The 26,157-nt window shown below is 52.5% G+C and overlaps 1 protein-coding gene across 3 annotated transcripts; it reads left to right on the top strand.

The window, feature by feature from the left end:
- Positions 1-458: 458 nt before the first annotated feature.
- Positions 459-22,840, top strand: LOC119096446 (protein no-on-transient A). Of its 3 annotated transcripts, none has more exons than XR_005094067.1 (10): positions 459-808; positions 2,736-2,957; positions 3,484-3,654; positions 3,974-4,104; positions 6,379-6,487; positions 6,636-7,013; positions 7,796-7,946; positions 8,343-8,380; positions 21,878-22,169; positions 22,670-22,840. XR_005094067.1 is itself a non-coding variant. In XM_037219354.1 (9 exons), the coding sequence occupies exons 1-9, from the start codon at positions 557-559 to the stop codon at positions 12,268-12,270; spliced, it is 1,620 nt and encodes a 539-aa protein (XP_037075249.1). In that variant the 5' UTR covers positions 459-556; the 3' UTR covers positions 12,271-12,847. The 3 variants fall into 3 exon arrangements, 1 of the variants encoding a protein (XP_037075249.1); XR_005094066.1 differs by having other exon boundaries at positions 21,878-22,087; positions 22,670-22,839; XM_037219354.1 differs by lacking the exons at positions 21,878-22,169; positions 22,670-22,840 and adding an exon at positions 12,103-12,847.
- The last annotated feature ends 3,317 nt before the right edge of the window (positions 22,841-26,157 follow it).

The raw sequence follows: 26,157 nt of genomic DNA, 5'->3' as shown, positions 1-26,157 counted from the left end.
CTCGCGAGTGGAATTACACAGAATGGCGCTTCTGTGTATATCACGTCATGAGTGCATCTACACAGAACACCTTCTCTGCTTAAATCCACTCCGGAGTGTATATACACAGAACGGCGCTCCTGTGTAAATTCACTCAGATCTGAGTCGATTTACTCCTGAAGCCACACTTGTGTAAATCTACTCACAAGTGGATTTACACAACAGTGCGTTTATGTGTAGATCAACTCAGATCTGAGTCGATTTACACAGGGGTGGCATCCTGTGTAAATCCACTTCGTAGTGGATTTAAGCAGAGGAGCTGTTCTGTGTAGATGCACTCCTGAGTCGATTTACACGCGTCCAGAGAAAAATGCTTCTAGAATTTCATTGTTTCTAGAGGTTTCTTCAGCAAGAACTTGAGAGTTTTTCGGATATTTCTGGCAACTCTGAGGTCGCTGGCCACGCAGCCGCCATTTTGCGGTCTTTGTACACGGGCGACGCGTATTGCGGGCGGCGGTTCTGTCATCCGCGAAAGGGTTGCATTTATTCTCGTATTTTGGTATATTTTCCGTGTGCAATGGCTGACACAGTTGTTGATAACAGTAATGGGGGTGGCTATTTCATGCGAGGAGGATTCCGCGGTCGCGGAGGTAGAGGACGTGGGGCTGTTCGCGGCGGCGAGTTCCGGGGAGGTCGTGGAGGCGGCGGAGACCATAGAGGCGGCCGTGGAGGTGGTGGAGATTTCCGTGGCGGCCGAGGAGGCGGCGAATACAGAGGCCGTGGCGGATTCCGTGGAGGAAGGGGAGGAATGGGCATGCGGAATCCAGAGGTGAGGAACTGCTGTTTCATTACCACTCAGCTTGACCATAAACTACCTTGCCCATTTGTGGCCATTTTTCAACCTTTTTCCCTTGGTTGTGCACTGATGATGTCCTGTGTGATGCCACCTGTCTCATGGCAAGATTATTTATGATTACATGTAGCATATATTTAATCTGATCCATTTCATGTGTCTGTGAACAGAACTGACACTGAGGAGCGCTTGTGCGAGTCCTGACCTGTTCTGTTGAATCATGTGATGATTCAACAGCAGGACCTGATGGTAAAATTTTATAATGGTGCAATGCTGTGCACAAGCACTGCAGGCCTGGATAAAATGCGGAGGGAAATCACCTTTACCCTGAAGGAGACTTAAAACGTAGGAGGTATCCTAAGACCATGTAGAGTGATTACCCCTGAGCCTGGGTAAACCCATTGTCTAAAACTTACACCTTGAGACTCCAAGCCTGAGTAGACATCTTCAACTCCAAGCTATAGGCAAAGAGAAGTGTCCATAACTAAGTACAGGAGCACCCCAATGGTTTGAGTGGTTGGGTGCCCCAAGCTGAATTGAAGGAGCATATGCAGCCAAAAAATGTAGTGTCCTAAGGGCAAGGTGACAAGTATGTCTAAAAACCAGAGATTAATGTGGACAAAAACAAACAAGATAGAAACCAATAACTAAAAAAATGTATGTTGTTTATATCTACTAACATATAAGGGTAGGTTGCTCTCAGGACTAAGCAAAGTGTGTATTGCATTAGCAACAAACCAAAAATATCAGCTGAACAGTAAACAGTAAAGACATGGCATTTCTCCTTAAAAAAGCTGGGTGCCAACAGGCACCACTCCGTACTAAAAGTTCCAGCACAAGTGCAGAAATTTCTGTGCCAAAACCCATGTCACATATTCCTGGGCAAAGAAATTAATTAATATTACCTTGTCTTAACTGGGGGTGTGAGACTTTCAGATCCAGTGCCAGATCTGAGCCTTCCTAAACATATAGTAGCAGTTTGTGGTGGTAAAATTGCAGGCAATAACATAGCAATGTAGAAAGGCACTTTCCAAAGAAGGAGGTAGTTTCTATAAAGTGTCCAACTGGCCATCAATCAGTGTTTACAGCCCATCCAGTGCACAACTTCCTTAGTATCAGGGGTTAAGCACTTATATGCTGTATGGGGGTTATGAAAGTTGTGAAAGCTCTAAGTTAACTGAAATGAGCAAGAGTGCAGTATTGTTAAAGGTTGAAATGGCAAACTTGGAGTGTTTTTTTCTTATAAATTTGATCTGAACCCTTTTGAATGGATGGATTTCTGGGATCAGTGCTCACGCTAAGCAGTGCTTGTTGTGTGAGCTCTGATCCCCACCACCCGATCACGCAATCCCAGGCAATGGCAGAATTAAGTGGCGAAAGCTTAACGTGCCGCAATGCTCGGCACGGTCCGTCCTGCCCCCTGACGTCAACTGACCTTTAGGGCGACCGCTGCCACCGGCCATGGGCCATACCTGTTAAGGGCAAATAGCGAGCGCCCTAAAGCGACTCGAACCCACCCAGCCACGGGTGGGTGGATCGGAAGGCAGGCGCTCTAACCAACTGAGCCACCGGGACGGACAAAACCGTGGTAAAAGTGGACTTACCAAAATGAGATGCTGAAGGCTTTCAAACACTTTCTCATTGAGGTGATTGGTCACCAAGCCCAGCAACAAATGCACTGGCTTATTGTACACAAAGCAGGGGTAGCTTTGCAGGTGGGAAGTGTTCAGCAAAAAGAAGTTGACGGGAACAGTCTTATCTCAAGCCTTTACTAGGATACCTTGTAGAAACCCTGGGTTAATCTCTCTTTCAGCCCCATTCATGGAAGTTGGGTAAATGATGCTGGTTGTGACTAGGCTGATCATGTACATTTTCTTTGTTTAGATAATTATTTTCTTTCCAGGAACGCCTCATGGAGAAACTTCAGGCAGTTGCTGGGCCTACATATGATCTGCCAGTAGCTGATCAAAAGGAGAAAAAGAAGTTTACAAACAAGTGCCGTTTGTTTGTGGGGAACCTGACTGATGAAACAACCATGGAGGAATTCCAAGAGATGTTCAAAGTGTTTGGTGAAATCGCCGAACCGTACCTGAATCTGGAGAAGGCATTTGGCTTTATAAAACTGGTGAGTATTGGATGATCTTTATGTGTATGCAGCTCTAAAACAGTGTGCCTTCATAGCGTAGAACCAGCTGGGCCGCTGATTGCGGATTACGAACGACGACTTTTTTCACGCCAAACGGACTGGTTGTTTGCTTTTCCGAGGGCTACAGGTTTTTCAACCACATGCGGGCCCGATTATATATTTAGCACTTCTTTATCAGCTCCAAGTGGCCGCGGATGTCAGTGCGCCCCAAATCCTCAATGTAAAATGAAAAACAGTTTAGCTGCAAGCGAGGACCCATGCAATGCATGGCTTGCCCAGAGCAGGAAAGCAAGCGGGTGGAATGAGCGACCGATGTAGTGTCGATGTCAGCGTCAGTCGGTTCGTCATACAACCCAGGCTTAGACCAGGCGCTGTATACCAGCACCTGCAGCCAGCTTAAGTATGCGTCCTGAACGCCGACCCGCGGACCCCTCCGGCGGAGTGCATGAGTGGTGAAGCCTCGCCCCAGCGAGCCGTGCTGAGCGGGCCACTGCCTCCACCGCAGGACTACAGGGAGAACGCCGAGAAGGCGCGCCAGGCGCTGAACGGCACGATGCGTAATGGCCGCCTGCTGAAGGTGCGCTTCTCCTCGATGGGCTCCAGTCTCAAGGTGAAGCGGCTCTCGCCTTGGGTCAGCAACGAGCTGCTCGAGCTGGCCTTCTCCGTCTTCGGTGAGGTAAGTCCTCGTGAAAATGGCCATTCCCCTCGGCGGGTGATGACACAACTGCATAGCTTGTGCTGAGGCGTGTGTTGCCCAGTGATGCATGTTTTGGAGCATTCCTGTATTCCTGTGACATATCCACGGAGATGTTTATGCTGCTTTTGAGGACGGGACGAATCTTCAGGGGTTATGAGTTATTTTCGTCGGTGTTCATCCATGGGGCCCTGTTCAATGAGCTGGAGCATCCATTCCTCGCTGCTATTCCATCACCAGCACTTCTGGTGCCAGAGTTGGGCCCGCTGACTCTGACATGTGATTGTTGACCTGTCTTCAGCTGGAGCGTGCCGTCGTTATCGTGGATGAGCGCGGAAAGTCGACTGGCGAGGGCATTGTAGAGTTCGCCAAGAAGCCCTGTGCGCTGGCTTGTCTGAAGAAGTGCACAGAAAGCAGCTTCTTCATCACTGAGTAAGTACCTAACAGATTTGACTATAAGGTTGGGATGTAGTGCCAGTCTGCAGCACAAACTGCTTTGCCTCTTTGGCCTACTCTTTCCTCTACTCCTACTCTCCACGAATCACGCTATTTTGGGTTGTAACATGGGTCTTTGCCAGTGTCCGTTTAACCCACTTCTTTTACTCCACGAGCAATTCTTCCATAACTTCGACACATTCACACACTTCCACACATTTCATAACTTCCAAGCATGGGGAACTAACAAACAAGCAAGCGCTGATGTGTGAACTTACACAAGTTTCAATACCGCCGCACACAACCCGCCAACGGGCGAGAAATTCCACCGGGCTCCATAATGGCGGAACTGTCCGGGGCGACCGGGTCCCCGGGTGGCTGCCATATTTCAACCTGGGGAAATTGGCGCGGAGACCTCGAAATCTAGAGTTTTTTTGTGTTGGTAGCTGTCGCCGTGCTTTAGTCGGTGAATTGAAAGCGAAAATTGCAAAGCTGTAACATGTTCTTGTATTGCTTCTGCACTGTTGTTAATGAGGGGTCGAGTGGTGGACTCACTTTGGTCCCCTCAAGGTTTTTTTCAAAACACCTGAACGATGCGGCATAGCAACGCCATGCTTGTAAAGTTGTAGAAAATGGAATGGCCAATAAGCGGGTGTACGAATTCAAAGATACCTATTCAGGTCGTTGACCAGCGCCGGGTCAGAGCCAAGCCACGAGAGTCAGCGGAGTCAATTCCCAGGGAATCTGTCAAGCTGATGCGATAGTTGAGCGTTGGCCAAGTCGTATCGTTTGTATGGTTTCTTACACAAGAAGACAATTTAAGTAAGGAGCATGACTAATTTCTTAGCCGATGGATCAAGGGTGAAGGTCAGATCAACATTATAAGTTCTTTTTTATGGAAAACTTGCCTTATGTTATAGCTTGTGATGCTCATTTGGTATTTTGGGTATCAGGGCTTCCGGAGGCTTCTTATGGTGTCTTATTCCTAGTCAGCGGAAGAGACGGTCCAAAGATGGCCTCGCTAAACCTTTGCCCTTAGGAACACTCCGCCCAGGGTAGTTTTGAACCTGATGTTAAAATTGAAAATGAACAGAGGTTTTTAGCAGTCTTGACCCTCTTAAGTTTAGATAAGGTCACTGACCTAGTCTTGCCCTGGGTGACTGCTTAGACAATGTCACTAACGTGGCAACGTATTCAGTTCAGAGCCGGTTGCGTGAGGAGATCTGGGATACTTCGGACGCGATCTCAACTTTTACCTTATTGACCCGAACGTGACGGCCTAGAGACCCACGAATTGGGCACAAGTTTGTTCAGATAGGCTAAAATAGAGCCTTACGTGCTATGCAAATTTAGTGTCCCGAGCTCTTTTGGTTATTACATATCAATGTGGTCAAACCCCCACCCTCACCCGAGCGCGTCGCAGTCCCGTGGCCACACGGCTGCGTGTTTAATGTACTGCTTTAAGGGTCATGATGTAATTTATATATAACACCCTAAAGTGTCAGATATATCAGCGAATTGTCTGATCACATTTTAGTAACACCTCGCCTTTTTAATATGTTGTATGCGTAGTGTGAGTCGTATGCGAAATATAGCGCGAATGTCAAGAGGGTGAAAGGACATTTCTTAAAGGGGATGTTTCGCATTTGAACAAGCTGAAGCAAGCATCAGTTAGGATGAAACAAGCTCACTAAAAGGTATACTTGTTAGGTGGGAAAGACTTCTCAAGGCATCCAAATTATCTGTTTAGCAAATATGCTCCCCAGTGCCTCATGGTTTGATTACGTTATCGTGCCTGCACAACATTGAGAACCAATTGGCGGTCGTTATATCTGAAAATCGCTCTCACGAACGCCAGGTGTGAACGCCTCGACAGCGATGTTTTTCTTGGCATTGATCGTCGCATGACTAATGGAATGACAGGATTTGAATGACGTTATTATGGTATCGTCAGTGCGGGGATGACTTTGAAATACTCTCCCCGATATACCTCGCCTCATTTTCTGGGCAGGTGAAACCCAGAAATTAGAGCGGCTTAGGTCATAAGAAGTAGAAGGGTTGTGAACAGCACCGAAAAGTCTTCAAGGCAGCTATTTCAGTTCAAATTCCCATATAAATGTGGGGCACTCCAATGAATGTGAGCTTTTATGTGAGCTTTTTGGTGATGTGGAACTTGAGACTTGTGAAGTTTTAGTGAAGAACTGGAAATAGAGCAACCTTGATGCATGCTCTTCCACATGGTTCTAACTTCTTCTTTTTGTTCACTTTAAGGGGCCTATGTCCGGTTGAAGTTGAAACCCTGCAAGAAGATGACGAGGAGGAGGGACTGTGCGAGAAAGTCCTACCAAAGAAACACCAGGAGTACAGACGTGAACGCTCGGTGAGTGGCTACGCTGGAGCGGGAGTCGTATGCTGGCAGGCGTATGTTGGCTCGTACCTTTGACTAGGGGGATGGCAATCATGATGCCTGTGCCGGTAAGCGGGTCTGTGCCGTGTCGCGATCTGAAGCGTGTCTGCTCGGTCCGCAGACGGGACCGCGCTTCTCCGTGCCGGGCAGCTTCGAGAGTGAGTACGGAAGCCGTTGGAAGCAGCTCTACGACATGGAGAAGCAGCGGCGCTCCCAGCTGGAGAAGGAGATCAAGATGGAGATGGACAAGCTGCGCGACCAGATGGAGTTCGCGCGCCGTGAGCACGAGACGGAGATGTTGCGCGAGCAGCTGCGTCGCCGCGAGATGGAGCAGGAGCGCTCCAAGGGTGACTGGGACGTGCGTCAGCAGCAGCGCGAGGAGGAGCGCCGCCGTCTGGAGGAGGACATGCAGCGCCGCCAGGATGCCATGCAGACGCGCATGCGCCAGTCGGAGGACGATATGAAGCGACGCCAGCAGGAGAACCAGCTGTTCATGCAGGTGAGAGCTGCACTGGTCACGCGACGCCGGCTACTGGGCCCTGTGCAGCGTGGCAAAATGTCCAGTTGAGTGTCAACGAGGTCAGTATGGATTCATACTGACCACTGTCCCCTGCGCCGCCTCCGCCTCGTCCATGCCTCCGTTGCTGCTAGCGTGTTAGCCCTTTGAGCCCGGAGCTCAGGTCGGAGCCTGGCACCTGGACCTACTCCTCCGAGTTGCCATGCCCAGGACACATAGGCGCTGGTTGGACTGCCACCTGGCGTGATGCTGATTGCTTAATCCTGAGCGAGTGGGCTTCGAGGCACGTGTGCGGTAGTAGGAAAAATATCAAGTCTCCTTGGCGCCCAAATGTCTGAACTTCGTTACACTGGGGCTGGGACTGCAGCACACTAGGTCTGAAGAGATCCTAGCGCAGTTAGGTCAAGTAGTGTGGAAGTAAACGCTGGAGTCTTGCGTAGTTCGCAAAGGGCGTGGGATGCTTTTCCGTCGTGCTGCGTGACATGCATGCATGTATGCGTCACGATTTAGGGGACGCAGACACTTGCTGACTGCGGCGGAGCTGGATCCTGCAAATTGTGTATTGCTGGCGCTTTCCGCTTACTCCTTGTCTAATCGTCGGGTGTGGTATTTGTGTCATGTGCTGGGGCACCATGCAGGTTTTCCGAGAAGGGCCGTCCCTCTCCGCCGTGTGTGGTTATGCCTGGGAGCGACGACTGCGTGCGGCAGGCTGCGCCTGCCAGCCTCGCCGCCCGCCTGTGTGACGCCCAGCCCTCCACCGGCAGGCGAGCGAGCTGAGCAGCCTGCTCGACCAGCAGGAGCAGGTCATGTGGGGCGACCAGGCGGTGGGCGCCGGGCCGCCGGGCGAGCAGGACGCCGGCTTTGGCGGCCGGCCCGGCTGGGGCGTGCCTCCGCCCGGCAGCTTCGACGGACACGGTACGTGGCATACCGGGGTAGCGACGGCCACACGCCGCGGGGTTCGCCGTCACCGGGCGCCACCGGTGTGGTGTCACCGGTGACGGGCATGTTGTCGTCGTCGTGGTAGGTGATTTATTGGTTTTTGGTGGATCGTGTTGCTCACGGGGCCTACCGTCCAGTTACGGGAGTCATAGGCGATAATAATTTTCTTGCATCGCGGAGAGACTATCGATTCAGGCTGATGGCAAGAGCACAGGTGCACTGGCACGAGCGCGCCATCTTCCGGCCTAAGTCCGTTCGTGTCGAAGTCGCTGTTTCTCACCGGGCGGAGAGTGGCCGGCGCCCTGTGCGCTTGTGTTCGGCGGTGTGTTCGGTGTGTTCGGCGGTGACGGCACTGACTGGGTGCCGTTGCAGGTGGCGGCATGGGACGCGGCGGTCGGGGCGGCGCCCAGGTAGGTCACGCCTTCCACTGCCGGCACCGGCCGCCGCCCTGCCGCCGGCGGGCGGCGGCCGGCGCGCGGCCTGGCCACGCCTCATCACCTGAACCGTGATGCCACGCTGACGAAGCACCTCAAATTGTAGCGTTGGGGAGATGTAATGTATGGAACTAGGGATTTCTAGGACAAAAGCCAACTTGTGCTCACCTTAGCATGGGTTTTACGTATCTGCGCAATAAGGCCGGTGGGCTGAGGATGGATTGGTATAAAGCGCCACATATCGTACCATCTCGGCGATTGCTGACATGCTATACCAGTCTGGGGCCGGCCAGACCGGCGGACACCGGGAATGCCACGGCGTCAGTGGTCGGCTGTGGCGCATGCCGACTGCTGATGCGTCGCAGAACTTGCACTGGACGTGCTGGACTTCGGGGCCAGTGCAGGCCGATATGTTGTTGAGTCGAACACGTGCATTATCAGCGAGAAAGGTAGTTTCCATGGACAGAAAGAAAACACTATTCCGTGATGATATTGGGGGTAAATTAAATTCGCGCTGTTTATGGAGGAAGGTGGCGTACAGATACATAGGCAGACGTAAGATACACGTTTTATGCAAGCGATCAGTTCCACTGACACCGGAACTTAAATAATACACGAGAACAGGAGCGGGTCATCTCGCATTCGCAAATGGATACCGCTGCCGCTGACCAGTGAACATATGACGGGCGACACGCTCACCCAGCGCTCACGGACAAAAGCACTGCCGAAAAGTCTGCTGATGTCTGCTCATGAGCTCTGAAAAAAGCACTGTAACTAGGCGTCCTGCTGTTTGTTCGTGGTACTGGTTGGTGCGCCAGTTGAGGTGGCAGAGTGCGTACCGTGCAGCGCCGGGTGAATGCTAGAGACTGGTGCAACCAAGTCCGGTTTTTTATTCTAACAGCCAGTGAAGCAGAGCGTTGTCTGGCCCCAGAACCAGTTGCAGACAGGCTTATTGATTGATATTTTAACAGCGGCGATCGCCACTGAGCAAAGTTCCTAGTTGTGCTGTCTGTGTAACTGACCGTGCCTCTGCCGGTGCTTGCGTGGGGCAGCGCTGGCTGTGAGCCCTGTGTTGATCGTTATGAAATCGTACTCTCAGACCGAAGTATTACGATGCTGTAGTGAGTGACGTGTCTTGACTCGGGACGGTCACGGGCTGGAGGGAGGCGAGGCAGTGCGGAGCGACTGAAGATGACAGTCGGCACACGCGAAGACCACCCATAAGTTTCTGTGTTACGATGATACGCCTAAACTGGTGTGATTTATAAGTTGCTGTATCGCTATGATAAACTCGAGCTGGTGTGCTTTGCTCAGGTCGTGAAAGCGCATCATCCGTGCCTTTATTAGCAGAAGGCGCGCGACGAAAAGCTTGCGCCTCGGAAACAACACGACCAATTGCTGAGACTCATGTTTTGGTGCCGTTGAGGCTTCTGTGATTAACAGGACATGTCTGGCGGTTGTAATTGGGCTGCTTTCGCGGTTTTGGGCGAAATAATTATTCATAATTTTGTCTGGAATGAGGTTCCGCCGGTTCCCTGTGAGGAAGGGGCGCTAATTAAATTGGTACCATAGCTGTTAGTGCTGCACAAATAGCTTGCGACGACATGCGCCGCATTTCTATGGATATTATGAAACGGACTGGCCTACGGAGGGGTTGCATATGCATTTAATGATACGCGATAACACAGAAATACAGAGGTCATGGGGTCATGTCACAGTCGTCGCGCCGAGCTGCATAACACTAGGCCGGACTTACGTGCATAGCGCTGTGCATTGAGCTGATTTGGACTCGTTCTTGATCCATGGAACTATCTTTCTCGCTGTGTGACGTCCAGTGCAAGCTGCAACATATGTTATTGTACTTGTATTAGTTATTACCTTGCACGTATTTTGAGACCCGTTGGTCATGAGTGTGTCGGGGGACAATAATATTTCGATTGGTATTATTGCGGGAATAAGTATTTGTTTCACTTGACCTGAACTACTTGTGTTGCAGACATCTGCGAGATACGCCAATGTTTTACGGAACTCCGGAAACAGAACAGATACTTTTTCAGTAATTTCTGCGCATTTTGTTGCGTAAGCTCTCATGACAGTCCGCTAGTGCCGCCATTCCGCTTCTTGGAGGTGTTGAAAGTTTCCTCTCTAGGTGTGACGAAACCTGGTGGTTCTCCAGATGCCATGCTCGTCAACAATGCTTTTATATTCCTAAGAACATTAGTCACAGCGTTTGAACATTTATGGACACGCTGCTTCACCACACCTTGGCAGACATACGAATGGAATATCGATGAAGAGTGAAATGCTTTTCATATTTTCTCGCAGGTTTTTGCGGCCAAGCTGTTACAAAACTGGTATGAGGGGTAAAATCGTGGGCCTTGTGTATCACATTTCCTCCCAGCGCATTTCACAGCAAAGTAATATCGATGTTTTCCAGAGCGGCAGCAAAACAACAGATGTGTCCGAAATTGCTTGCGGGGGGGCTGTCTCGGGCATTATTGACATCCCCGTGATCCGATGATCTCGCACTACGCCTTTTGAAGTATGCGCGCTCCGCGACCCAGTGGCCTTGCTAATGCTGGGTAGTGGTAAGCACGGACGTTGCCGTGGGAGTGGTATAGGGAAGTTGGGAGCACGCTCGCATGGCGAGCGTCCTCCATGGGCTGAGCCACACACGGTGTTCGAATCCGGCCCCTAACGAGGAACTGCACTGCTCTCCACGGCGATATACGTGACATATGGCGACGCTCTGTGGCCGAGATGCTGACTGCGTCGTTAAACCCCGTAAATTACTAAATTATGACGTTACGTTATGTTACTTAATTATAATGTTACATCCAATAAAATTTTCGTTTATCCTAAAGTTAACTACAAGCCTGCCATTCTTACTCTATGTATTACCACAAACGCTACATAACCGTCGGGATGTGTGCATAGCGCGCCAGCGGTTTTTACGGTGCGGCACGGTACTCCGTGCATCAGTTGAACGCAAGATTTAATGTCTAGTTGAACATTGGAACGAAAGTGTGTTCGCGTTGAAAACAAACCTTATGTAGTGCATCTTATTCTTTTTGTAATGCATAAGTATATCATATTATCCTTTGCCTGATCCAGTGTTCTTATCAATATGGCTCAGAAGGTGTGCATCTGTCTGCAGATGGACGACGTGGTGATATGGAGGCCCCCGGGCAGTTTTGTCTCTGGTAACGGTGACTCCTGTGTCGAATTGAACGTGCGAAGTCCACAGTGTCTGGGAGAATGAACGGCCCTTTGCCTGTCGGCAGCTCCCAGTTGCGCCCTTGTTAAGCCAGTTTTGTGCAAAGCCAGCACTGGTGTAGACGTGTAGGACTAATGCCAGATATATTTATTCGCCACTGAACCCCTTTTGCGTAGCGATCGCGGGTTAAAGCGTATTCGCACATGATACGGAGGATGCCAGGGTCGTGATCGGCTCATAAAAAACTGTCTCCTGACTGCCGCAATCTTCTCGGCCAAGCCGGAGTTCCGGCCGGCGGAGGTGCCACTTACTAACCACCTTGAGGCGGAATGGCGGCCGTGTCTGTTCGGTTTCCGGAGGGGGAGTTCCGATGTTTGTGCCCAGGTCGGGCCGAGGCCGGTGGCCGCACTACGTTCTGCCGTTAACGGTCGGTGTGTTGTTCTCTTTCTCTCCCCCCGTGCCGCGCCCACCGCTCTGGTAGGGCGCCGGTATGGAGCAGGGCTATGGCCGCGGTCGCGGGGGCGCCCCGGGCGGCTTCCGCGGCGGCCGAGGCGGCGTCCGCGGCGGCTTCCGGGGCGTCCCGCGCGGGGGCCACGGAAGGGATGCCGAAGGCGACGACTTTCCCAACAAGCGCCCGCGAATGTTCTGAGCGGCGGCCACCGGAGAGCCGTCGGCGGCGCGGGCTGGGCTAGCGGCACTGAGCACGCCCCAGCCCCCAGCCACAGCCGGCCAAATAGACTCGGCGGCGCACGCCGCGCCACGCGCCCATCTGAAGAAAGCCGATGAACTCCGTGTGATTTAGTGTTCTGTTCAGTGTCGTTCCAGTAGACCCGGACTCGGACACAGTTTTACATGTTCTCCGTGACAGTGTGAAGTTAGTTCATAATGGTCGGAGGCTAGGAAGTAACCTTGCGCCTCTTGTGTACGGCATGTATCTGCATTAAGTCACGATGAACCGCATCCATTGCAAGTGGTTCTCCATCATCACTAAGGAAAAGAGAACACCACGGGCATGGTAGGCGAGATGCGCTTCACCTAAACATGATGTCCTACTCTGGGCATGTAGTACCTCAAGTTGAAGGCATTGATCAAACTTCATTGGTTTTTCTAGACCTTTACTAGTACCTTCGGTGTCGATAACGTGTTTGGAGCGTCACGCTGAATAAACCGAGCCATCCCGATATCGGCTGATGCCAGTCCGTCGTTGATGGTGAGAAGTGGCTTCATCTAGAGTTTGAGCTGGAAAGCGCTGTTGGCCGCCAATTGGGGGAATCGGCCAAATCTAGGGCTCGAAGCGCTGGCGTCAGTGAGGTAGCCGTAACGAGTGCAGCGTTCCTGCTAGTTATCGACCTTCCATTTAGCGGGAGGCACTGGTTTAACGACGTTAGCAGGCGAACATTGGTTATGTTCTCAGCACTCGGGATTCCGAGTTGTACTCGTGATTAACAAATGTTGGCTTGGTGATGTCATCTACCAGTAACGCCTGGTATTTGGAACGTCAACAAGTGCAGGACAAGAAATAACTCAGTCGAAGAGCCGGGAGCTCAAGGCTTCTCTTGTTTATATGAAGTGCAGTGATGAAGGCTACCTGATGCATAATTCTGTGCGCGATCGGAGGGGTGGGGGGGGGGGGGGGGGGGGGAGGCGAGTCTCATCTAGAATAGGAAGCCCTGTCAGAAACGACCTCTTAAATCAGTCTGTTGTGCATTTTAAAGCTACGTCTAAAGACCATGATGAAGTCAACCTGGTCCAGCCTTTGCTTAAAACTCAACATGGCCTAGAGGTTGCTTGAAACTCAACCTGTTTGGCGTTTGCTCAAAGGTCTGCTGATGAATAGCATGGCTCCGACCTGATCTGGAGTTCAAGCGCTGTTGGAAGGCCGTCTAGAGCTAGCTTAAATTTAAGGCGTTGTTGGGGGACCGCTGTGGACTCGTCTGATGTACAGTGCAAAGCGCCGTCGGCAGCGTTATCTGGGAGTGCAAAAAGTCGTTGCGCTGCTCAGAGGCGATATGGGAGTCGGCGTGGCCTTTAACCCAAAGTGTGGTTGGAAACCGGTCCGGGACTCAGTGAGTTGAAAGCCCTGTCGAATTCGGTTTGGATGCCAACCTGGGCGCTGGTCAAGACAAAGCGCTGATGGTGCACGGAGTGTATATGCATATGGGAGGGGGGGGGGGGGGGGGCAGCAGCCCGGTCTTTAGCCCCTAGCCAGTCTGGAAGCCTCAGGGGTGTCGTTCAAGTTTGGAGGTCGACACGCGCCGGGATTGGGCTGTAGGGGACCAGCTTAATTTAGGAGTTTAACGCGCTGGCGGCGGGCCAAGCAGGGAACCAACGAGATGGACGGTTTAAAAGCGCTGCTTAGGGACAGTCTGGAGACGCGGCCCGACCGGAAGAAAGTCAGACAGAAGGCAGTCAAGTCAGCCAATCATCCTGGTGTAGAGTCCAGGGCTCCGTGGGAAAGCCTGAGGGTTTGGGGGGGTGGAGAGGCCACGGCAACTGTGCGGCAATCATCAAAAGGGAGTCGCGTCCGCCGGTCAGCTGCCGCTGACGAGCCGGACACGGGGCCTTCAGCGGGACTCGAGATCGCGGTCACGCTCGCCAAAACGGAACATCAAGGCGCGCAGACCACTGTCTGAAATCGCCCGTGGTAGGCATTTGTCAGCAGCGGGTAGGTACCCCGGCGACGCGGCAGTGGGGCGTCACCGGGACTGGTTTGATATGGACATGTCCCGCCGCCGTAGGCGCGGCTCCCACTTCCGCCCGTGCGTCACGCGATGATGTAAAATGTCCCGCGTGGAATGGACTAGCATGCATTTTTACCGTTCGTGTGTCGCTAAAATGTCGCCCTTTTATATTCTGACTTTTAGGATCCTTACGATTGTGGTGCAAGTTAGTGACATGTTGCATTCGTCTTGTCTCCACTTGGTTTTAAAGTGAGCAAGTTTTTCTCCCCATGTGGCCTAGGTTTTATGATGTGCCTATCTGTATGTGTTCTTGAGGAGAAATTTGCGGATCGAGACAGCAGTCACATTAGTGGTTTTTCGGTCGAATCGGACCATTTTTTGATCTGTTTCGATGAAGGACATACACGGCGTGCTGTGCGGCGTCCTCCCAGGGGGAGCAGGAGCCTGTTAGCATGGAGCCTAGCTGCTCCTAGATGTTTGTTGTGCGCCGAAGATATGTTATCACATTAGTTGTCACGTGGTCCTGCACCCAACAACTCCCAGACGGCCTCCGCCCATGATGCCGACCGATTGGCGGTCTGGAAACGGTTACGCCCTGTACCCTTTCATCCACTCGATTGGTCTCTGCAAAGGCAGGTGACTCACAATGTCAGATTTTCCAGGTGCTGTGCTGCAAGTTGTGGAAAATCCTAGCGACGGACTCTGGCGTCGGTGCGAAATGTGAAAGGCAAACCTTATTGAATTATATGGCGGCGACGTCATTGTTGGTTGATGGCGCTCACGCCGGAAGTCTCCGGTGCTCACCGAAACTATTCCAGGTCTGGCAGAACAGGCCAGAAGCGTAATGCCACCTGAAAGATGGACGTTTTGCGGCAAGCGCCACCGGTTTCCGTCCCAAATTGAGGTTTTGTCATTTTCCTCCCGACTGCACATTATATATATATATATATATATATATATATATATATATATAATTCCGTACATGAGTACGCTTCCATCGTTATGAAAATTAAGCTTAAGTTTTAGTCCATGTAACTTAATTGTTGTTTAAAAATAGTTTGGAGTTGCATAATGCGGACTCACGTCGCAAGGTCAGTTTTTCCAGGGCTCATCACGTTTGTGATTCAAACGTACACAAAATCACTAGAAAGCTTCTTCCCCCAAACCCTTTCGCCCCCCCCCCCCCCCTTTGCCTTATCACTGATCACATTGGCATGCGGTGGCTTAAGAGGTCCAGGATGTGAAGTTCATTGGGATGTCTTGATGGAGAAAACGAGTCGAAGTTAAAACAGTCAAAATAATGGATCACCGCAGTCACAATATTATCGTGATTGCGATATATCCATTGTTTGTGGGGGGGGGGGGGGGGAGGAGGGCGGGGCGGCGGCAGGGTGAAAACAGTTCCGCCTGGCGTTGGGTGGGCGGAAGTGTTTTAATGATTTGTGGGTGCTTGTGCCTGTAAAGTGAAGACGTATTAAAACTATCCTGAAATTTGAAGAATCCTGAAGAGTGCGCCTTTTCCTGAAAAGCGTGCATTTTTTTAATCCAGGCGTACTTTTTTATTAGCAATATTTAACTTCTAGAAGCTAAAGCTTGAAACTTGCTTGGACAACGACATAGCGTCATTGAACTGTGAACAAAAGATAGATAACCTTTGGATAACACATTTTTATCTACAGACATCGGCAAAAGGAACCATTGAGAGGTTTGAACAGACTCACAAAATTTGACAAGGTTCTATTATTCTCATGTTATAAAAATTGTCTTAACGAAAACGTGCTGCCCAAGTACTTGTATTAAATTCAGATAATGTTTCTGATATACATTTTCTTATGTCGTGTGTGCGTACGTTTGTATGTTGCGGAGTTTCAGATCTGAGACGTACGTCCATGAGTTCAAGGCAAAGTATGGGATGCTCCAGGTTCCCGGATAGTTGCATATGCGCAGGTCGCCGACTGAAAACTCGTTCAGAAGCTGGCTGCTGCGACCTGCGGCGGAAAATGGCTGGAGATGTTGTCATCCCGATGATGTTCCCAGCTGCGGACGCCTGCAGCCACCTGCGGTGGCATCAACAGCCCTCTCAGCTGGGCTCTCGCGTTCTTATGTGAATACGTGAATGTGCTTCCTCCCATCTATCATTGTTGTTAGCTAAATTTAACAAGGTAAATCGTGAACATACGAGAGATGACTGTTCGATCTCTGTTGGATTGTTCAGACGCATGCACTTTGAATTTTCACCAAACAGCATTGCCCGGAAACGTTCATCTTGTTCAGATCGTTTTGCTTGGTCTGTTGAAGCTACTTCCTACCTATCGTTCTGCTCTTTTCACGTCGCTATGGTTGTACGGCAAAACGTGGTACGCCAGATTGTGTCTGAACTGAATGTGTTGCCTTCGCATTGCGCTGATGGTTAAAGTAAGACAAAAGGCCATTTCAGCAGCTTTCAGTTTAACTGGTGTTAGGGATTCTTGAACGTGAACGAGTGATTTTGGCTTGGCACGTGCTATAGGTTGCAAGGTCGAGATGCCGTAGGCCGAGAAAACTCACCTGTCTTGCGTGTGAAGAAATGGAGGACAAACATTACGTTTCCGTCAAAACGACAGCAGGTCGCTGTCTGGAAGTCCTCTGAGCAGTGCATCAGGGTAAAGCTTTTTTTATACCAAAATATGTGACTGTAATGACTGTTGGATTGAAATTGATTAACATTTTAACATTGTGCAGTCATACTTCAAAGAGTACGTCAGCCTCCATATTCCTTAAGGAATCATGTTAAGTCCGAGATTCTTACCGCATGGCCACCGACAGAACACGCGGTAACCAATTATCGCTGGAGATGAGGGCATGTCGGTACCTAAAATGTTCAACATACGGCATTTGAAGGTGAGATCACACGTGACTCGTGTCTTCGATGTTGGTATTTTTTTGCAGACGAATTGTTGCGATCATTTTATTCTGGCGCATATTTATTCCTTACCAATATTTACGTTCAGCGCCCAGCCCATCGGTGGAACTGTTATTCCGGTTTTTCCCTGCACAGCTGCTTACCCAACGGTTGCAGCTGCGATTTCTGCAGTGATGAAGAGGACTGTCTCAGCCGAGGACCATGTGTGCATTCGGGTTTGGTCAGTGTGACGTGCTGACTGGGCTGCGTCGACAGCGTCGAAGACGACCCGGGCTGATGCATATGATCACAAACATCCCGGGACAGCTTTTCGAACTGTTAACTGGCAGTTGAAGAAAATTTGTGAGCGAATCTTGCACCTGCTAAATTTGTGCAGCGTGTAATAGCGCATCTGGCGGTTTGCAGTTCGACAACATGTTATGTAACTGCACCAGTCCATTACTGGTGGTCATTGTGCAAAGAGCTTTCCGAAGGCGATCGGACAGGCGGCAGGTTGTACATTGGTCTGTTAAGCTGTCTATTATTGCTGTGATATCCCAGACGGCGCCTCCGCCGCGACGCCATCATCCGTGGACTGGACGGAGCTCGCCCCAGGCAGCTGGATTGTCTGAAATGAATTGGTGGTTCGTGGGTTATTGGGGCTTGTGCCCGTCGATTTTTGTTTCTGCAAAACGCTGGCACGGTTATATTCGTGGTGTCGTCATGAACGGCTCGTTGGTTTCGAGAAGGTCGTGTTACCCCGGCTGTGCCATGGCACTTGGGCGCTTTCATGGCTTCTGCAGTCTCAGGAACTCCATGAAAGGGTGCGTGGCGACGCACGTCCGTCCCAAAGGAAGCTTTCTACATTTCAAGATGCTGGGACAAGCATGAAATATGATGGAAAAAGCTCGCCTGTACCTATTGATATGCTTTCAAGTGCAAAAACGGCCGCTTTTGATCACAAAACGTCACTATGCGGTATACTTTCCCTTAAATGCGTCATTATCATGTAACGTATTGGACGTGTTTATCACGTCAGAATCGCAGCCAAATTGGCTGCACTGTAGCGGACTGGAGTGGCTCACTTGTGCTACTTCAAACGCCGCAAGATGGTGTGAGCGTTCTAGGCGTGTACGTTTGTGTTACTAGCGGTATTTGCGTGTGTTTTGATCTCTTCTCGTAGCGGTTATTACCTTTTCCGTGTTTTTTTTTAAATTCCACTTGCATTCCCGGCTGCGACGGTATTGAGTTGTTTCTTTCTGAGCCTCATTGTCCGTCATAACTGGTAGAACTGCCCAAATGCCTGTGTTATGTCATAAAACGCGACTCGTGGTCCACGCATGCTTACAACGGCTTAAACTGATTGTTAACAAACTGCTGTATGTCGATGTGACAATTCATACTGACAATTCATGCTCCAGACACGAATGTTCCAATGACCATACTATTTTCGACGTTGAGCACAATATGGACATTGAGGGGGAGGGGTGTTCATGTGACGTGCCTATGACGTTATGCATGCCTGGGTTACTTTGCAGTTGGGTGATGCGACACAGTCTGCACAAGTTCGCGTGCGTCTAGCTAAAAAAAAAAACAACGGAAATTGCGTTCTTGCAAGGGGCATAATTTTTAACTACTGAAAACGCTTTGGAAAACGGCGGTCTCAGTTGAAAACTCCATGGAAATGTGGTACGGTCCCTTTAAATTTTTTCACGAAGTGTTCGGGGATCTTGCATTGAATTTTATATTTCGTTTTGTGCTAGCGTATTACTACTGTTATGGTGTATCCGCCATAGCGGTAGTAACACGCTAGCAAGTGTACACACACGGTAGTAATTCAGAGGCTTAATCAGAGGCTTCACTTTTCAAAAGCCAACATACCTTCAGTAACGCACTTCGGAAGCGATATGGATAAAACGGACAGTATCGAATTACTCTTCAGAGTGGTTTCCTGGCGAGAAATAAGCGTTAGTTGTGACTTGAAGAAAATGTCATTGACACGACATGGAGGAGGTCAGAAATTATGTACCATCGGGATCAAGAGGCTTCAATTTTTTACCAAACATGTCGGTGTGGTGTAAACTCAGCTTCCCAAAATTTCTTAAGCACGCAGTGCCTTTTGCATTCGGTGTAAAGCTGTGATGACTGAGAAATAGCAGGACTGTATTGAGTTTCATTAAGGTTCATTAATGCATCTCGTAAAAAATATGTTGATCATGGACGGTGCGTTGTCACGAGCAACATCTTATCGCAAAGGTCATTGACTTGTTTTTGTTTCATTGGTATGCTCTTCTGAGATGCACGCACTGAACCACGTGACTTCTTTTGCGACTGTACTCTCATTGCATGGTGACCCCCGCATGTGAGTTTTCCAACAGTAGCGATTAACTGTTACCCCGGTAAGCAGTTTGACCGCAGGACCCATTATCTTTCTGGGCGCCCTAGCCGTCTCACCAGCCATTTTTAGCCCTACTGTCTAGCTGTCCAGACTGACTGTGGCCCCAGTACAGCTGTCATGGCGTGGAAAGTACGGCAGGAGCCCTTTGTGCCCAATGCCGCGATCTGGGCCTCAACGCTCCAGTCCACCATATACAGCGGCACTAGCCAGCCTGAGAGAAGAGCCCAAACGTGGACTATTGTCACCAGCTTCGTACTTGGCAATGCAACATTGAGTCGGCCCAGTTCAGATTCACGCCAGGCCGTCTGATCTGACTCAGTGAGGTAAGCGTACGGAGCAGAGGAGGCAGCAGAGCAACTTCCAGGTGCTGATAATAAGAAATGACCGTATTGACAATGTTGTTTAATCTCTTGACCCGCTGAAGGCGAGGGTGTCGATCCTAGTCTTGTGTAATGGAAGGCCAGGTCTTTCGTCATCAGCCATGAATGGTACAGAATTCGTTGTGCCCGTGACATGATTTGGCCATTTATGGCTTCTTGAAGTGATTGCATTTATTGGTTGTGAATTAGTTGGCATTCCATCCATGTATGGCGCCGATACATATGTCAACGCTTTACCTTATCCGTTCCTTAGGAATCTAGATATTCCGATCACCTATGTCTGGGATGAAAATGTCCGCGACAGTGGTCGCGCTGTCAACTGCGACCATGGCCGCCATCTCGGTGATGAGATGTTCACAGCAGTGACAGGGTGTTTGGGCTGCATAAAGCTTGGAGGGTCCGAGTAAGACCACGATGGTGTGCGAGTTGCTACCCCGCAAACGAAACTATCGTTTCGTGGGGCATATCGGTCTAGCAGCTGAAGACAAGGCTTTCCATTGTGTTGGAATATTGCTGACCTGTGGGAATCATCCGCAGTCCACGGTGAGACCACTTCAGCGGAAATTATGTTTTGTTTTGCCAGGATGAAGATGAGTGACGGACGGGAGTCCATAAGTGAAAGACGTCAGCCGGCCAGCAGCCTCTGAAACCGTAAATTCGTATACTTTGTGAGGTGGGATTGTAAACTAATGCTATGTATTTTGGGAGGTTGTCTTCGTGACGTCTAGTCAGCTATTTGGTGGGAACAGGCAAATGGCACACAGGAAACAATGAACACCAACCTCCGAAGTGAGTGCGCAGGTCGTGAAAGTGATATGTGCACTGGAAAAACCTTTCTGCATACATAGGGTCAGTAGGGAATGCTGAGTAGTACAAGGACAGGCTAAAGGGGATGGGTTCCGTGGTTTGATAGGTGGAAATAATCCTCGGGATTCGGAGTCGTATGAAGTTAATATGTCCTAAGAGTCTCTGCATCTCCTGGTTTGTAAAACCCAGGACAATTTTGCTAACCAGTTATATCGACATGATTATCTTGGAAGGCATACAAAACGACAAATCCCTCTAGGGAAGTACTGGAGAAGTCGTTTTGAAGCATTTATAAGCCATCCCATTCGATGGACATGAAACTTACCACGGCTACGCGCGTGGGGCGGGCTGCTTTTCAACGCGCTTTGCCTCACAATGGTAAGACCGGGGAGAAACATTCGACGGATCTGGTAGACACTTCATAAATTCTGCTATTGCAGTAAGATTCGATTGTCTTGGGGAAGAGCAAAATCCAAGGAACATGCATAATTTGCAATGTGTCTTAAGTAAGAATGGGTCGCTTAAAGTCATTGCCGCAATGATGCAGTCGCATCGTAGAGAACTGGATTCAAATCATGGAGGTCGTGACCAGGTGGATTATTTAATAAGCTCCCGGGAAATGGGGTTGATGAATTATCCACGTGATTCGCGTGACTTTTTCATCGTGAACATTGAGGGCACCGTGCCTATGGTCGGGGATTGTCGAGAGGCGTTTATGACTTCCCAGAAGGACTCCATGAGACGCTCTGACCGTCCAAACTTGATCGAGGAAAACTGACGATGGATCGAGCGTCACATAGCCATTAGGTGTACTTTTGGCTAAACCAAAAGTGTGTCTGGCATGTGGATGGTATCAGCCACATGACCTTAAGCGTTTACTTTCCTTGGCATCCTTATCGCTTGTAATATAAAATTCGTCTTCCCCGTGCACCCACTCGCCCGATCTGGGCTAGCCTGTGTTATCTGCCATTGCGTCCTGGTTGTATGTGTGGTCATTGTTCACTCGATGCCCATCACGTTCAAACTGCTGCTGATTGTCTTGTATGCTGTGAACGACTTGCTATTTTCTGATCGTGTGATGTATCTAACGAATGGTGTTGGTGCTGCAGCTGGTTGGCGTCGGCTGACCGAGGGCAAGGAGCGTCGCTTCCCACCTGACCCGAGACCTGCTGACCCGGCCTGAGCCGTATCGGACCGGATCGGACCGGATCCGGAAGCAGCATCTGTGACGGGACCGGACAAGGCCCGCTGGACCAGCGCGAAGCGCTGCGAGGTCGCCCTGTCGGCCAGAGGTCGGCGCGGACTCCGGGCCTCGGCGGGTGAGCCGGACCGTGTGGTCAAGGCCGTCCCAGCCCTGGCACCTGTCGGCCAGAGGTCGGCGCGGACTCCCTGCCTCGGCGGGTGAGCCGGACCGTGTGGTCAAGGCCGTCCCAGCCCTGGCAGATTGTCCGCCTGTCGGCTTGGCGGCGTTACATGCTGGTGTTTGTGTCGATGAGCACGAGCGCAGCCCGCACTGTGGAATGCATTCCAAGTCCCCCTCCCCCCCCCCCCGCCATCCGTGATTGTGGCTGCAAGACTTCGCTGGCCCCAAATCCCCCGTCAAAACTGGTTAGTGACGCCTGGTGGGCGCCAGGAGGGTGTCGGGTGCATGACTGTGCCTGGTCGTAACTGCGAACTTAACCTAGAGCACTGGCATTGGCCGTGTGACCTGGCGCCCCCAGCAAGCACTCATGTGGGGCGGGCGGTGCAGGCTGAAGTTCGTTGTCAAGGTGAGATTTGAATCAGCCGAAATGATATGAATTTGGTATTGCCAGTAAACAAGGCGTGACCCGGTCAGGCTTCACAGCCCGCTCGGCGGTAGGCTGGTGCACGCCTGTGTAACGTGAGTCTGTCCGGCGCAGGATCGGGACGCCGTCCATCGCAGCTCAGTCCGCACCCCGGCCGACACCCGGCCCCCGGCTCCCGGCCCCCGGCTCCTGGTCCGCGACGGCGACACAGAGGTGGCGCCGCCAGGCGGACGTCGGCGGCGGGCGAGAGAGAGTCGGTCGACGTGTACTGTATGCACATTCGCCAAATACATCGCGGAAGTGCAGAAGTTTTGTTTCTGGAGTTGCGCGAGGTAAAGCGGCATGAGGTGCGAGACGCGCGCTGAGAAGGTTGGTGACTTGAAGCGAGAACGACTGGCTTGGTTTGCTGGGAAAGTGCTGCAGCGCGCTGCGCAGGGCGCACTGAGCCTAGCGTCATTCCTGGAACACCTGGGGATTACTGGAACCAAATGAAAGGATTCTAGTTGTTTACCCGCTAATGGTGGGTGGTTAAAATAAAATAGAAAACAGCTTTTGTGAACAAGCAGTACGGTCATTGGTGCGGTTATGCGGCGTGCGTTCATTGTTACAGTGATTGCTTTTAACTGGACGCGTGCCGAAGTTTTTAGCGGACTGGACATATTGGAACGCGTGATGAGCGGCGATAGGAATAGAAGTGACTTAGCATATAGGCATGCGAGCGCCGATCGCGACGTGTCTTGATAACGTATCAGCGCCGAGCAGATGCGACCAGGGCGACTCCTTACAGATCACAACTTTCAGCGTACGGTTGCCTATTCCACTGCCGGTGTAAGTCGTGCGAAATGGACGCCAACGCTGTCGGGGCGCGGCATGCAGGCACCCGTGGACGTGTGATCAGTCCCCATGAAGCGGACAGGCTGGCGGGAGACTGGCGGAGGCGGCCGGTTTCAGTGCGTGCCGCGCGCTGCGGCCGGACGTGCCGACCGGCTCGGCCGGGCGTCGCGTCCGACGGCAAGGCCTGGCCCCGCCGGCGGCCGGCTGAGGAGGGCGTTCGCCGGCGAGGCCTGGCCCCGCTGGCGGCCGGCTGAGGAGGGCGTCCTTCGGCGAGGCCTGGCCCGCTGGCGGCCAGCTGAGGAGGGCGTCCGCCGGCGAGGCCTGGCCCCGCCGGCGGCCGGCTGAGGGGGGCGTCCGTTGGTGGGGCCTGGCCCCGCTGGCGGCCAGCTGAGGAGGGCGTTTGTCGGCGAGGCCCGCCCCCGCCGACGGCCGGCGGCGGGCCTAGTCTCCGCGGCCAGGCCTGGGCCGCCTGCAGCCCCTTCGCCCGACGGTGTGCGGCCGGTGGTGCACCAGCCTGGCCCCCACACGCGGGGCAGGGCCGTCCTCGGCCGGGTAGAGACGGGGCGCGTGTCTCCGGTGCAGCGGAGAGAGCTGACCGGCGGAGCTGCCGGCGTCCGAGCCGGAGCCCAACCCAAGGCCGGCCGGCGCGGAGAGCGGCGGCGTGCGGCCGGACCCGCCACTCGGGGGGGGGGGGGGGGGGCGGCCCGGCCAGGGGTGCCGTCCGAGCCCGCTCGACTGCACGTCCAGAGGCGGTCTGAGACCGCTCGACTGCACGTCCAGAGGCGGTCTGAGACCGCTCGACTGCACGTCCAGAGGCGGTCCGAGCCCGCTCGACTGCACGTCCAGAGGCAGTCCGAGCCCGCTCGACTGCACGTCCAGAGGCGGTCCGAGACCGCTCGACTGCACGTCCAGAGGCAGTCGGAGACCGCTCGACTGCACGTCCAGAGGCGGTCTGAGACCGCTCGACTGCACGTCCAGAGGCGGTCCGAGCCCGCTCGACTGCACGTCCAAAGACGGTCCGAGACCGCTCGGAGCGCTGGCAGTGTGATCCAGGGTTTGAGGAGTTTGAGGGCATGAATACTTGCTCCTCTTTAACGCTACTGTTTACAGTCAAGGACCAAACAAAAGGGAACCATGTAAAGATGCAGACCTTCGTCCCATGAATCAGAACATCGAAAAAGCTCTGGCTGGTTCTGCATTGCATAGCAATGCGTAAATACTGCCGGGCAGATCCGAACAGAACTCGCGAATGGATACTCACAGATTCCGGTACTGGCGCCCACGACCACTCGATCGTATAGAAAGGCGTATTTGTATTTCTTGAAGAGTACTAGAAGAGATGGGATGGGATGGGATTCGTCCTTGTTTTACGGCGCGCAAGCCGCTTTGATCTTAATCACCCCTCCCATGCCTGCTATGCAACGAGAACGAAATTTCATCTGAGGGACACCTCTCAGACCGAGTGTGCCGCCTCCTGGCTGATGACAGTTGGCATCTGAGAACACCGCCCCTTCCGCAAGGTTTAGCACCATCCGTCTGCGGCACACTTCTCAGAGACGCCCCGTGCCAGGACATCCCACGGCCCGTACGCCGGACACTCCCTGAACGGTGCGGTGCCGTGACGGTCCATCCGTTCTCTGTTGAGTATCTCCGCTTCTGAGACGCCCTCCTGTGGCCGGATGTGCTGCCGTCCGCTTACCGGATTACGGATATGGACGAGGGGAGCGTGCTCTCAAGGGGGAGATGTCCACCCTCACCTCTGGGAAGATGACACGGAGCAACTTGCAGTCTGCCAGACGCTCACCTCTGAAAGGCACCACTGGGATCGGACACGTCGCCGTCTGTCTAGACACTCACCTCTGAGAGGCGCCCCTTGGATCAGACACCCCGCCGTCTGTCAGGCGCCCAGCTCTGAGGGACATCCCTGGGACCGGACACGCCGCCGTCTGTCAGACATCCGTTGAGAGACGCCCCTGAGACTGGACGACCCGTCGTCCGGCCGCCGGACACACGGGCCGCCGTCACCGGACACCCCGCCGTCCGTCAGTCGGGGATTGCCTCCGCTGAGAGGCCCCATGGGACTGGACTACTCGCCGTCCGGCCGCCGGACACACGGGCCGCCGTCACCGGACACCCCGCCATCCGTCAGTCGGGGATTACCACCGCTGAGAGGCCCTATGGGACTGGACGACTCGCCGTCCGGCCGCCGGACACACGGGCCGCCGTCACCGGACACCCCGCCATCCGTCAGTCGGGGATTACCACCGCTGAGAGGCCCCATGGGACTGGACGACTCGCCTTCTGTCTGCCACACGTTCGTTTCTGGGAAGCGCCCTTGAGGCGGGACAGACCGCAGTGCGCCTGCCGGACGCTGCTCCCTCTGAGAGGCGCCGCTGCCGCCGGCCGGTTCCGGCTCGCCGACGGGCCGCGCTCGCGCCCCGGCGCGGCACAGTTGAGTGAAAGCGTTTGGTGCGGGTGCAACGCGGGCAGTGGCGAAATCGAAAGCGGCCTGGCCCATGGCACCAGTCGGTGCACTGCGGCGCAGTCGACAGGTCGGGAAAGCTCGGCACAGGTGAGTGCATGAAGAGGCTGCCGGGATCGGGAGCAGCCGTCCCCGGATTGTGGTTCCCACGCCGTCGCTGTTTCGCGTCAAGTAGGCTTTTTAAACCAGACTCCGCCGTCAGCACTACTTTGGATGCTAGTGGAAGCGGCTCAGTGAAAGTACGCAGCGGTGGGAATCGAACCGGAGGGGCTAGTGAATGTCATCG

This window comes from Pollicipes pollicipes, unplaced genomic scaffold (assembly GCF_011947565.3).
Source record: "Pollicipes pollicipes isolate AB1234 unplaced genomic scaffold, Ppol_2.1 Scaffold_4295;HRSCAF=5057_pilon_pilon_pilon, whole genome shotgun sequence".
Taxonomy (NCBI): domain Eukaryota; kingdom Metazoa; phylum Arthropoda; class Thecostraca; order Pollicipedomorpha; family Pollicipedidae; genus Pollicipes; species Pollicipes pollicipes.
This window is presented reverse-complemented; position numbering and strand designations above follow the sequence as displayed.